This window comes from Heteronotia binoei, chromosome 5 (assembly GCF_032191835.1).
Source record: "Heteronotia binoei isolate CCM8104 ecotype False Entrance Well chromosome 5, APGP_CSIRO_Hbin_v1, whole genome shotgun sequence".
NCBI classification, from domain to species: Eukaryota; Metazoa; Chordata; class Lepidosauria; order Squamata; family Gekkonidae; genus Heteronotia; species Heteronotia binoei.
In genome coordinates this window covers 25,021,560-25,032,938 of record NC_083227.1, presented here as the reverse complement: position 1 = coordinate 25,032,938, position 11,379 = coordinate 25,021,560, and the positions used below count along the sequence as shown (strand labels likewise).

Genomic DNA, 11,379 nt, shown 5'->3' with positions numbered 1-11,379 from the left:
GACACATGGTCCGGCCTGACAAGGTCTCATTTATGTCAGATCCGACCCACGTAACAAATGAGTTCGACAAATGGGCCCTCAGCACCGGGTGTGCCAATGCTCACTAATGAACACCACCAGTGAGTTTCCACAAGCAGACACAAATTTATTGCAAGAAAAGAGACTCCAGCAGCAAAACCCAAGGTTTCCACCCAAGCACAAAGACATCAGCTTTTTAATAGACTGAAATAAAGCACTTTTAGGCACGTGCAGTTGTCTACAAATTACAAAGCTTAAGCTTCCTTTATATCAGCCAATACACTATTGTGTGGTTTTGCTGCTGTGTCTGAGATATAACACTGCCTTCAATTATATATTATCTGTTTTGTGACGTAAATTTTAATCCGTAATATGTATTGAAACTGTTGCTGTAATCCACCCCTGAGCCCACTTAGAGGGATAGGGCAGAATATAAATTCAAAATTAAATTAAATTAAAATTAAATATACGTAAAAGTGCGTTTGTCAAGCATACACTTCTTTTGCCCTGATTTAGGATGCCCATATGTCTCCTGAGCTTTCCAAGCAACTTCTCTATTTCTGAAGACAACCACTTTTGCTTAATCAGCTATGATTTGGAACATCTGGTCCCAGTACCCACTTCTCATAACCTGTTTTGCACTTAAACTAAATGTAATTTAACTAAGACTTTATCTGGCTTGAGCTGCTCAAAGAATTTTTAAAATGGCTTCAGTGTTCCCTATCAACTGCTACCAGTGTCTAACTATACTATCCTACACAGTTAACCCGACAAATATACGAACATCCTGATTCCAGAGAAGGTTTCTGCTTTAAACTTTTTTTTTTTTGCAGAGACACTTTGTGTTACTCCAAGGCAGAGGTGTCAAACATGCGGCCCGGGGCCCAAATGAGGCCCCTGGAGGACTTGTATCAGGCCCCCAAGAAACTGGCTGTCCTCTGCTTCCTTATACCTCTCTCTTGCTTCTTTCTGCATCACAGCTTGCATTGCCAGGCTTGCTCAATTGCACAGGAGCTACAGAGCAAAGACTCTATTTTCTCCATTGGCTGAGGCTCCTCCCTTAAGGAGGAGGCGGAGGGACGGTATCTCTCAGTTGCACAGCAGAGCTACTGAGCCAATTCTCTCCCCTTTCTATTGGCTGAGGCTCTTTCCCCTCCTGGTCCGCCGGGGAAGGAAGGAAAGAGCCAGAGCTTCCTTTGCCCAGTTCCCTGGATTGCACAGGATACAAAAAAAGTACCTTGAAGACCAGTGAGTGCTAAGTTTCTATCTCTGCTACCTGACATTACATTTTATGACACACACGGCCCAGCCCGGCCTAACAAGGTCTCATTTATGTCAGATCCGACCCATGTAACAAATGAGTTCGACACCTCTAAGGTTCACATCCAGTTCTGTAAAAATAAATTGGCCAAATTAAGCTCAGCATATATATTGTTTCTATCTTTTCCCTAACAAACTCCAGGCTTGTTCATTCCAGGCTGTGCGATCCTCAGGTTCGGCAGGCGAGAGATGCAGGGCACAAAACATCCAGCCCAAAGGGCTGCCCTAGAAACCTTTCCAGACTAACAACACAGAATCCATCTAGTATTTTGCAGTAGAAGTGCTGGTTTACTCTCGAGAAGCCAGGAAGGCAGAGGCAGCATGGAGAGGGAGGGCGGAGCGGATTCCCTCCTTCAGAAAAGAAACCTTCCGACCTGTTTTCCCGTTCAGAGATCTCCTTGAGGATGATGCTGACTGGGATCGCATGCCAGAGAAAGCAGCAGTATACACTGAAAATAGCATCACGAGAGCAGAATGTAGCCAAACCCCTGTTCAACGGTCAGCCCAGGAAGTGTGCAAGGGTGGCCAATCCCCAGTTGGGGGCAGGGGATTTTATGGTTTGGAGGCCCTCCCCCTGCTTCAGGGTCATCAGAAAGTGTGGGGGGGGGAGGAATGTCTGCTGGGCACTCCATTATTCCCTATGGAAACCGATTCCCATAGGGTATAATGGAGAATTGATCTGGGGGTATCTGGGGCTCTAGAGAAGCTGTTTTTTGAGGTAGAGGCACTATATTTTCAGCATAGCATCTGATGACTCTCCTCAAAATCCTCTCCAGGTTTCAAAACAATTGGACCAGGGGGTCCAATTCTATGAGCCCCAAAAGAAGGTGCCCCTATCCATTATTTCTAATGTAGGGAAGACATTTAAAATGTGTGCCGTTCCTTTAAATGTGATGGCCCTTTGGAGTTCAATTGTGCTTGTCACAACTTTGCTTATGGCTCCACCCCCAATGTCTCCTGGCTCCACCCCCTAAGTCCCCAAATATTTCTTGAATTGGACTTGGCAACCCTACAGTCAGTGCAGCCAACTAATGGGCCTCCAAGAAGGACAAACAACGAACCCTGCTGGGGAAGACGGGAGGGGGGGTCCATCCAGGTTTTAATAATAAAACAAGGCCAGGCTGGTTGCGGGGGACACAGTCAAGGGAGTGGAAAAACAGAAGCCCCTCCCCACAAATCTTGCCCGCAGAAGCCTCTCTCCTGTCGCTCCATCCTCTTCTTCTTTCAGTCCCATTAAAACGTATATTCTCTCCCCTCCCTTATTCTTGTCCAAGTCCTGTTTTGGGAAACCCTCCACGCACCTTTCTTGCAGACGTGCGAAAGCCAGATTTTCACTCCAGCCGGAGGAAAATTGGAAGCGGAGAGGCGCTCCGGGATCCCATGTCCGCCAAATTTCTTTCTCCAGCTCAATGAAAAAAACGCCCCCTTCAATGCTTGGGAAAGGGAGAGTTGACTTGCTGGCAATGCCTATTGGGAAATGTAGTTCCCCGCAACAAGCAAACCAACGTGGAAGAAACTAGGGTTGCCAAGTCCAATTCAAGAAATAACTGTGGGGACTTTGGGGGACGAGCCAGAAGCAAGGTTGTGACAAGCATAATTGAACTCCAAAGGGAGTTCTGGCCATCACATTTAAATGGACCCTGCACACCTTTTGAATGTCTTCCCTCCATTGGAAATAATGAAAGATAGGGGCACCTTCTTTGGGGGCTCATAAAATTCGACCTCCTTGGTCCAATCTTTTTGAAACTTTGGGTTGAAGAGCGGTATTGGCGCTATGCTGTAAATTTGGCATCTCTACCTCAAAAAACAACCCCTCTGGAAGCAAGGTGAGATGAGTGTCCTTTCTTCTGCTGCTGGGGAAATGGGGAAGGCAGAGCCAGCAAGGGCCCTTCTGCTTTGAAATGGGGATGTTATCCTGGAGAGGGAGATGCAGTTTGGGAGGAAATTTTCTGGTCGATTTCACCTATTGTTGCCAATCCCCAGGTGGTGGCAGGGGATCCCCTGGTTTGAAGGCCATTTAAATCTTTGGGGGGGGGGGTTTGCTCTAAATATGTCTAAATGTGTTATGCTGGCATTTTCCAGCTCTCCCATTGGCTCTGGTGCATACCATATCAGCCATTGGCAGATCACCCGTCACTCAACTGTACTTATCTCCCAATAGTTGAGTCTGCTCCTCTCTCCTGCCTGCTCAGCAACTGGGGAAGCTGTTACGAAGTGGCTGTTGCTATGCAACAAAACATACTTTTGTCAATAAAACCAACCAGACTTGGTTTTGTCAGTAATAAGTGGAGGGGGGAGGCCCTTTCTAGGCCTGTTTTCCCTTTGAGGGAGAACTCCTTGGGGCCAGCCCTGACTGCAATTGCCAGCTCCAGGCTGGTGGGAAATTCCTGGAGATTTTGTGGTGGAGTCTAAGGAAGTCTAAGTGGCCCGGTGGTGCAGAATGATAAAGCAGCAGTACTGCAGTACTGTGGTCTGAACTCTCTGCTCATGACCTGAGTTCGATTCCAGCGGAAGTTGGATTCAGGTAGCCGGCCCAAGGTTGACTCAGCCTTCCATCCTTCCGAGGTCGGTAAAATGAGTACTCAGCTTGATGGGGGGAAAGTGTAAAAGACTTGCAATGGCAAACCACCCCGTAAAAAGTCTGCCATGAAAATGTTGTGAAAGCAATGTCACCTCAGAGTCGGAAACGACTGGTGCTTGCACAGGGGGCCTTTCCTTTCCTTTGGAAGCCAGAGTTGGCAGGGGGGGGGGGGGCTCAGCTGAATAGAATGCCATACAATCTGCCCTCCAAAACGGTTATTTTCTCCAAGGGGAAAGAGAGCTGTTGTCTGAAGTTCTGGTGTTAACAGGAGATCTTCAGGCTCCACCTGGAGGTTGGCTACCATAGTTCTGGCTGCTTGTTACTGTTCAGCAGCAGCCCCCCTATGAGAGCCAGTGTGACGTGGTGGTCAGTGTTTCAGAGCAGTTTGCCAGACCCAGGTTCTTGCTGAAGCTGACTGGGGTTTTTTGAACAAGTCAGTTTCCATGCTAAGGATATGTAATCAAACAACCTGTGTAAAATGAGGCGACCCACAGACACCTCATTCTTCAATAAATGACTGTGGGGGGGGGGGGGGGAGAACATTTGCATAGGTTAGGGCTGCTACAGACTGGCAGTTTGAGGCGACCCAGAGACAACTCAGAAACCGACTAAAAAAACCCATCCAAATGAGAACATCAGCCATCCGCCCCCATCCTGTACTCACCCCATCCTTTGGCATTCTCAGAGCGGCTTCAAATGGTAGCAAATTTCTGAGCCGCACTCGTCACCTCACTAGCATCTGGATATAGAAGCACACAAGGCACCTTAGCAGTGTGAACCTGCCATGTCGCCCAAGCCACTTCCAGCTTTTTAAAAAATATATATTGATTTCAAGTGCATAGGCACACAGGCGCACATGCGAGTAATCAATAACCAGAGAGCCAGTATGGGGTAGTGGTTAAGTGTGCGGACTCTTATCTGAGAACCGGATTTAATTCCCCGCTCCTCCACTTGCACCTGCTGGAATGGACTTGGGTCAGCCATAGCTCTCGCAGTTGTCCTCGAAAGGGCAGCTGCTGTGAGAGCCCTCTCAGCCCCACCCACCTCACAGGGGGGGTCTGTTGCGGGGGGAGAAGATATAGGAGATTGTAACGCGCTCTGAGTCTCTGATTCCGAGAAGGGCAGGGTATAAATCTGCACTCTTCTTCTTCAATAAATGACTGGGCGGGGGGTGGGGGGAAGAAACCCAAACCTAGCTGCAGAGATGGTGCGCAACAGCTGTCTGATCGCACCAGGTTGCCTGCAGATGGGATGGGAACAGCTTGCAGAGGAGCATGCAGATGGTTTAGGACGCTTCTTTCTGAGCCAGCCTAATTTGGGACGCCTCCCATGCACCCCAAACTGCCTGTCTGTAAGTGGTCTAGGTGTCCCCAAGAGGGCGCCTGTGGGCACCTTTCCTGGTGCCTGCCAAATGTTCATAGGAAATGGATGGGGCCATGTGCAACTCATGCCAAGCAAGGCTTCCAGATGGCCACTAGAGTTCTTGTTGGGCGGGCAGATGAAAAGAACCACGTTCCAGCAGCAGCTGCCACCATGGTATGGATTTTGCTGACTCTCTTCCACTGCCCAGTGTCTTTTTTAAAATCACCCCTTCTTCTCCCCTGCACTTGGGCTTCCACTCTGCGTGTGTTCATGTGCGTGGCTCTGCTTCATGAGGCAGCCATTGTGGTCAGTGGCTCCTCGTCCTGCAGCAGCCATTTTGTAGTTGCACCCACCACTCCGCGTCAGAATTCTAATGGTGTCAGTCGGACCCCAGCATAGATAAGGATAATGATTACCTTAATTTCAAGTCTACCTTTCTCACTGGCACACAAGGCAGATTACAAAAGAAGTATTCAGTCAGCAAGCAAGCAAATTACAAGGGTTTTTCTTTTTAAAGCACAGATTCCTAGTAAGAACATAAGAGAATCCATGTTTGATTAGGCCCAGGGTTTTTGTAGCAGGAACTCCTTTGCACATCAGGCCACACCCCGCTGTGTAGCCAATCCTGCTGGAGCTTAAAGTAGGCCATGCACAAAGAGCCCTGGAAGCTCTTGGAGGATTGGCTACATCAGGGGTGTGTGCAAAGGAGTTCCTGCTACAAAAAAGCCCTGATCAGGCCAATGGCCCAGCCAGTCCAACACTGTGTGTCACAGAGTGGCCAAAAAAACCCCAGGTGCCATCAGGAGGTCCATCAGTAGGGCCAGGACACCAGAAGTCCTCCCACTGTTCCCCTCCCAAGCACCAAGAATACAGAGCATCACTTGCCCCGGACAGAGAGTTCCAACAATACGCTGTGGCCAATGATGGACCTCTGCTCCAGATGTTTATCCAATCCCCTCTTGAAGCTGGCTATGCAAAATCATGCAGTGGGGCTGGGTGGATTACAAGCATGCAAAAAACCCTGTTCTGTCTATCAGCTTTTAGTGTGGGAAGTCCCACTCTAGTTTGAGATCTTGATCACTCCAAATCCAGACACATACTGCTGAGATTTTTTTTACCAGGTGTCACAAGCACAGCTTGAAAGGATAACAGCCATAAATATGCTTTATTTTTTTTTAAAGGGAACCTTAAAGCTGAGTTTCCCAGGATGCTTCATTCTACATCTAGTTTCTAAACCCTCTTTGCTAATTGTTTAAAATTCAGACTATCATCAGAGAAAAGTATGAGAGAAATGGGCTGCAGCATAGATTAGGCAGCTGGGTTTTTTTTTCTGGCTCACCGAAAAAAACCCTGTCTTTGGAGCTGCTTAGCAGAGAAGCAGATAAACCAGACTTCTTATAAACAGTAAGTCTCTTAATTTGTCCTTCAGTATCCACTCCTATAAAAAGCATAGGAATATTCAAGAGAGAAGTCCTGGTAGTGATCCTTGGGATTTTAACAATAGGGCTTTTTTTGGGAGCAGGAGCTCCTTTGCATATTAGGCCACACACCCCTGATGTAGCCAATCCTCCAAGATCAGGGTTGTGTGGTCTAATATGCAAAGGAGTTCCTGCTCCAAAACAACCCCAACCCTGATTATTGTTAAAATCCCAAGGATCACTGCCAGGACTTCTCTCCAAGGGCTCTTCTTACAGGGCCTACTGTAAGCTCCTGGAGGACTGGCTATAGCAGGGGTATGTGGCTTAATATACAAAAGAGTTCCTGCTACAAAAAAAGCCCTGATAACAACAGCCACCATCCCTTGAAAATTCTTCACTTGCAGAAGAAAAATGAAATGAACCACGATCAGGGTTTGTGTTTTTAAAAGCAGGAATGCACGGGAATGCAGTTCCGGCTAGCTTAGTGTCAAGGGGCAAGGCCTAATATGCAAATGAGTTCCTGCCAGGCTTCTTCTACCCAAAAAGCCCTGTGTGAAACAATGGTGACATCAGGGGTGTGCAGCCTAATATGCAAATGAGTTCCTGCTGGGTTTTTTCTACAAAAAAAAGAGCCCTGCCCGCAACTATGAAAATACAGAGGGAGGGCAGACGTGCAAAAGCACTGTGCCCAAGCGGATTCCAAGGCTTGTGGATCAACGGTCAAGAAAATCAGGAGTAAGTTGAGCATGCAGAAAAGATCTGAGTTAGACCCTTTGTCTTCCTCATATTTTCAAATGGAGATGGCAGGGATTGAACCCACAACTGAAAATTGAAAATAACGCAGGCAGGCAAGAGCTCAAATTTCAGCATCTCCATAAGAGGAAAGCGTCAGCAATCTGTTATGGGTCTGTTTAATAGGGAAATGTTGAACTGAGTTGAGTTGTTCCATTACTTCCTCTCACATGAGTTTTCTGGAGGCAGCAGAGGTTGGAGCTTTGGCTGAAGCACTTGCCCTACATGGAGCGTTTGCAGAGCTTCTCCCCAGGGTGGATTCTCTGATGCAGAGCCAGATCGAAGCTCGGGCAAAAGCTCTTCCCACAGTCCAGGCATCGGTTTGGCTTCTCTCGGGTGTGGGTCCTTTCGCGACTTAGTCCAGAGCTCCCCAGAAACTTTAGACCAAGTATTCATCTGGTTTCTCTCCAATATGGATCCTCTGATGCCTGCTAAGGTTTGACCTTGTCCCAAATGCTTTTCCACAGACTGAACATTTATGCGGTTTCTCTCCACTGTGGATTCTCATGTGTGCGTTGAGGCGTGAGCTTACACCGAAGCTTTTCCCACAGACAGAGCACTGGAAAGGTTTCTCTCCAGTGTGGATTCTCTGGTGCTTCCTAAAGCATGAACTCACCCTGAAGGTTTTCCCACATTCAGAGCACTCATACGGCCTCTCACCAGTGTGGATTCTCTGGTGACTGTTAAGATAAGAGCTTAGAGTGAAACTCTTCCCACATTCTGAGCATTTATATGGTTTCTCTCCTGTGTGGATCCTGTAATGGGTGATGAGTTTTGACGTTTCTCCAAACCTTATTCCACAGACAGAACACTGGTATGGCTTTTCACCAGTGTGTCTACTCTGGTGAATGAAGAGATCAGAGCTCCGTCGGAAGCTTTTGCCACACTCTAAACACTCATAGGGTTTTTCTCCCGTGTGGATTCTCTCATGGGCAACAAGGCTAGGTCTCACACTAAAGCTTCTCTCACAATGGGAGCATTTGTATGGTTTCTCCCCTGTGTGGGTTCGCTCGTGGGAACTGAGGCTTGACTTGACCCGGAAGGCTTTCCCGCAGTCCTGGCACACATATGGCTTCTCGCCCGTGTGGATTCTTTGATGCAGGGTAAGGAAGGAGCTGACCCGGAAGGCCTTCCCACACTCTGAGCACTTGAACGGCTTGTCTCCGGTGTGGATTGTCTGGTGGTTGTTCAGGTGCGACTTCTTATTAAAGCTCTTCCCACATTCCAAGCACTTGTAGGGTTTGTCTTGTGCATGGGTTTTGAAGTGCGCAAGAAGACTAGGCCCATCACTGAAGGTTTCGCCACAGTCCAAACACGCCTGTGAGTTCTCTTCTGTCCAGGTACGCTGATGCCTTTTCTGACCTGAATGTCCAAATAGTTCTGTAGAGTCTGTGTTTTTCTTATCACTGATGCTCTTTTGGGCTGACTCCACATCTGCGTCCACAGAAGAGATGGTGGAGTGGATTCCTGGAGGCCTCTCTGAGCTCTCTCCCTGCTCATAATTCTGCTGTAAGTCTCTTCCTGTCACTGTCCCATGCGCTCCTTTTCCTTCAGATCTCAAGGACTGATGTTTCTCGTCCTCATTCCCACATTCCCTCATGTCATTTGCTGTGGCAAAGAACAAAAAAAGGAATCATGACATACACACCAGAAAATGCCTTACACCAAGCAAGACCATTGGTTAGGATTGATAGTAATGCCTCAGCCAATAGTGAGAGATTTTGAGGGTGGAGTCTGAGGAAGATATGAAATCACTTCCAAAAGGCACTCTAGGAATTTCCCCTCTTTATGATAAAGGCACGGGAAAATTCCAAGACACCAATCAATAGGGAGGCCATTTCCCAACCATGTTTTCTCCCTCCCCTCAATTTCTTGAAGGTGGGAGATTGAGGATGAGAGCATGAGTTTACCCTCCACAGGAGGGCAAACAGTAAGCTACTATTCATCTAGCTCAGGGGTGGCCCAACTTGCTTAATGTAAGAGCTGCACAGAATAAACATCTGATGTTTGACAGCCTGGAGACATGGATGTCAGATGTTTGAAAGCTGCAAGGGAGGGAGGGAGGAAGGAAAATAGATGAAAGGGGAGGAAGCAACTTTAAATGAATTCTCCCAGCGGTCAGCTGATTTGGCTTGGAGAAATTATTTAAAGAGACAAATGTCTTCTCCAAGCCAGCTGATGGGACCGAGGGGCTTTGAGAGCCACACAGTATGTGTGAAAGAGCCACATGTGGCTCCTGAGCCACAGTTTGGCCACCTCTGATCTAGCTAATTGTTGCGAGTGGTTCTTCAGAGTTTCAGTCTTTCTCTGCACTTGCTACTCTGAGATCCTGTTTGATCAGAGATGCCGGGGACTGAACTTGATACCTTCTGTATGCAAAACAATACCTAGGGTTCCTAGCGCTGCTTAGGAAAATGCTGGGAGATTTTGAAAGTGGCACTTGGAGACGGTGGAGTTTGGGGAGGACGTGACTTCACTTTTAGGTGACCCTTTAGGAATTTCCTTTAAGCTGTGGTGAAGCCTTTAGAAACACAGAGAAATTCCTAAAATATCACTATGGAGGCCATTTTCTGGTCATTTTTTCCTCTTGCTCTTCAAATTCTCAAGGGTGGGAGTTCCTCCATCACAGGGAAGCAAGTGGCAAGCATAGCAAGAGTTCTCCTAGTGAGTCATGTCCATGCGCTGGGTTTGCCAACCCCCATCCCAGGGTCTCAGGGCTGTAGAACTGATGGCATGATGTCACTTCTGGGAAAAACTCAGAATTTACATCAGCTATCTCTAGGAATCACTGAAAGCCTAATGGTTGTACTCAGGGCTTTTTTTTTGTAGCCGGAACTCCTTTGCATATTAGGTCACACACCCCTGATGTAGCCAATCCTCCAAGAGCTTACAGTAGGCCCTATAACGACAGCCCTGTAAGCTCTTGGAGGATTGGCTACATAAGTGGGGTGTGGCCTAATATGCAAAGGAGCTCCTGCTATGAAAAATAGCCCTGGTTCTACTATAGATTTACATTTTGATTCCTAGAGGGTAAGCTTCCCAATCCCCAGGTCCCAGCGGTGGATCCCCGGTTTTACAGGCTTCCCCCCACCCCCAGCCAGCTGGCCGGTGAGGAGAAGCCCCGCCCCCACAGTCACCATGTACTCTAGAGCTCCAGCAGGTTTAGAAACCTGCAAACAGGTCCGTTTTTAAAATGTGTGCCTTTAAAGTTGAGCAAGAAGCAGGAAACAGGAAGCACTTCATGGGGAAGGGTCAGCAGCAGTTTCGTCAGAGCATAGGTCCCTCTATTTGTTTTGCTTTCTTTTTCAGAGCAAGTAAAGTTGTGGAGGAACCAGACCCAGTAAGTGTGTGTGTGAGAGAGAGAGGGAGGGGGCAGCAGATTCTCCAGTTTGGAGGCCCTCCCCCTGCTTTAGAAAGCGGGGGAGAGGGAAATGTCTACTGGGCACTCTATTATTCCCTATGGAGAATGATTCCCAAAGGGAATAATGGGGAATTGATCCATGGGTATCTGGGGCTCTGTGGGGGGGGGGGATGTTCTTTGAGGTAGAGGCAGCAAATTTGCAGCACAGCATCTGATGCCTTTCCTCAAAACACCTTCTAAGTTTCAAAAGGATTGGACCAGGAGGGGCAATTCTGTGAGCCCGCAAAGAAGGTGCCTCTATCTTTCATTATTTCTAATGGAGGGAAGGCATTGAAAAGGTGTGCAGTCCCTTTCAATGTGATGGTCAGAACTCCCTTTGGAGTTCAATTGTACTTGTTCCAACCTTGCTCCTGGCCCCACCCTCAAAGTCCCCAGATATTTCCTGAATTGGACTTGGCAACCCTACTAGAGGGGCATGACATTATGTCACACAGCAGGAGACCAGAAAGGCCTGCTACTAGCTGCCA

The 11,379-nt window shown here is 47.8% G+C and overlaps 1 protein-coding gene across 1 annotated transcript in view; it reads right to left on the bottom strand.

Moving 5' to 3' along the window:
• LOC132571218 (zinc finger protein 721-like) overlaps positions 1-9,094 on the bottom strand; it is a 47,786-nt gene extending 38,692 nt beyond the window's left edge. Inside the window, 2 exon segments of the mRNA XM_060237938.1 lie at positions 7,949-8,438; positions 8,523-9,094. Coding sequence (XP_060093921.1) covers positions 7,949-8,438; positions 8,523-9,091 — 1,059 coding nt within the window. The 5' untranslated portion in view covers positions 9,092-9,094.
• Between the last annotated feature and the right edge of the window lie 2,285 nt (positions 9,095-11,379).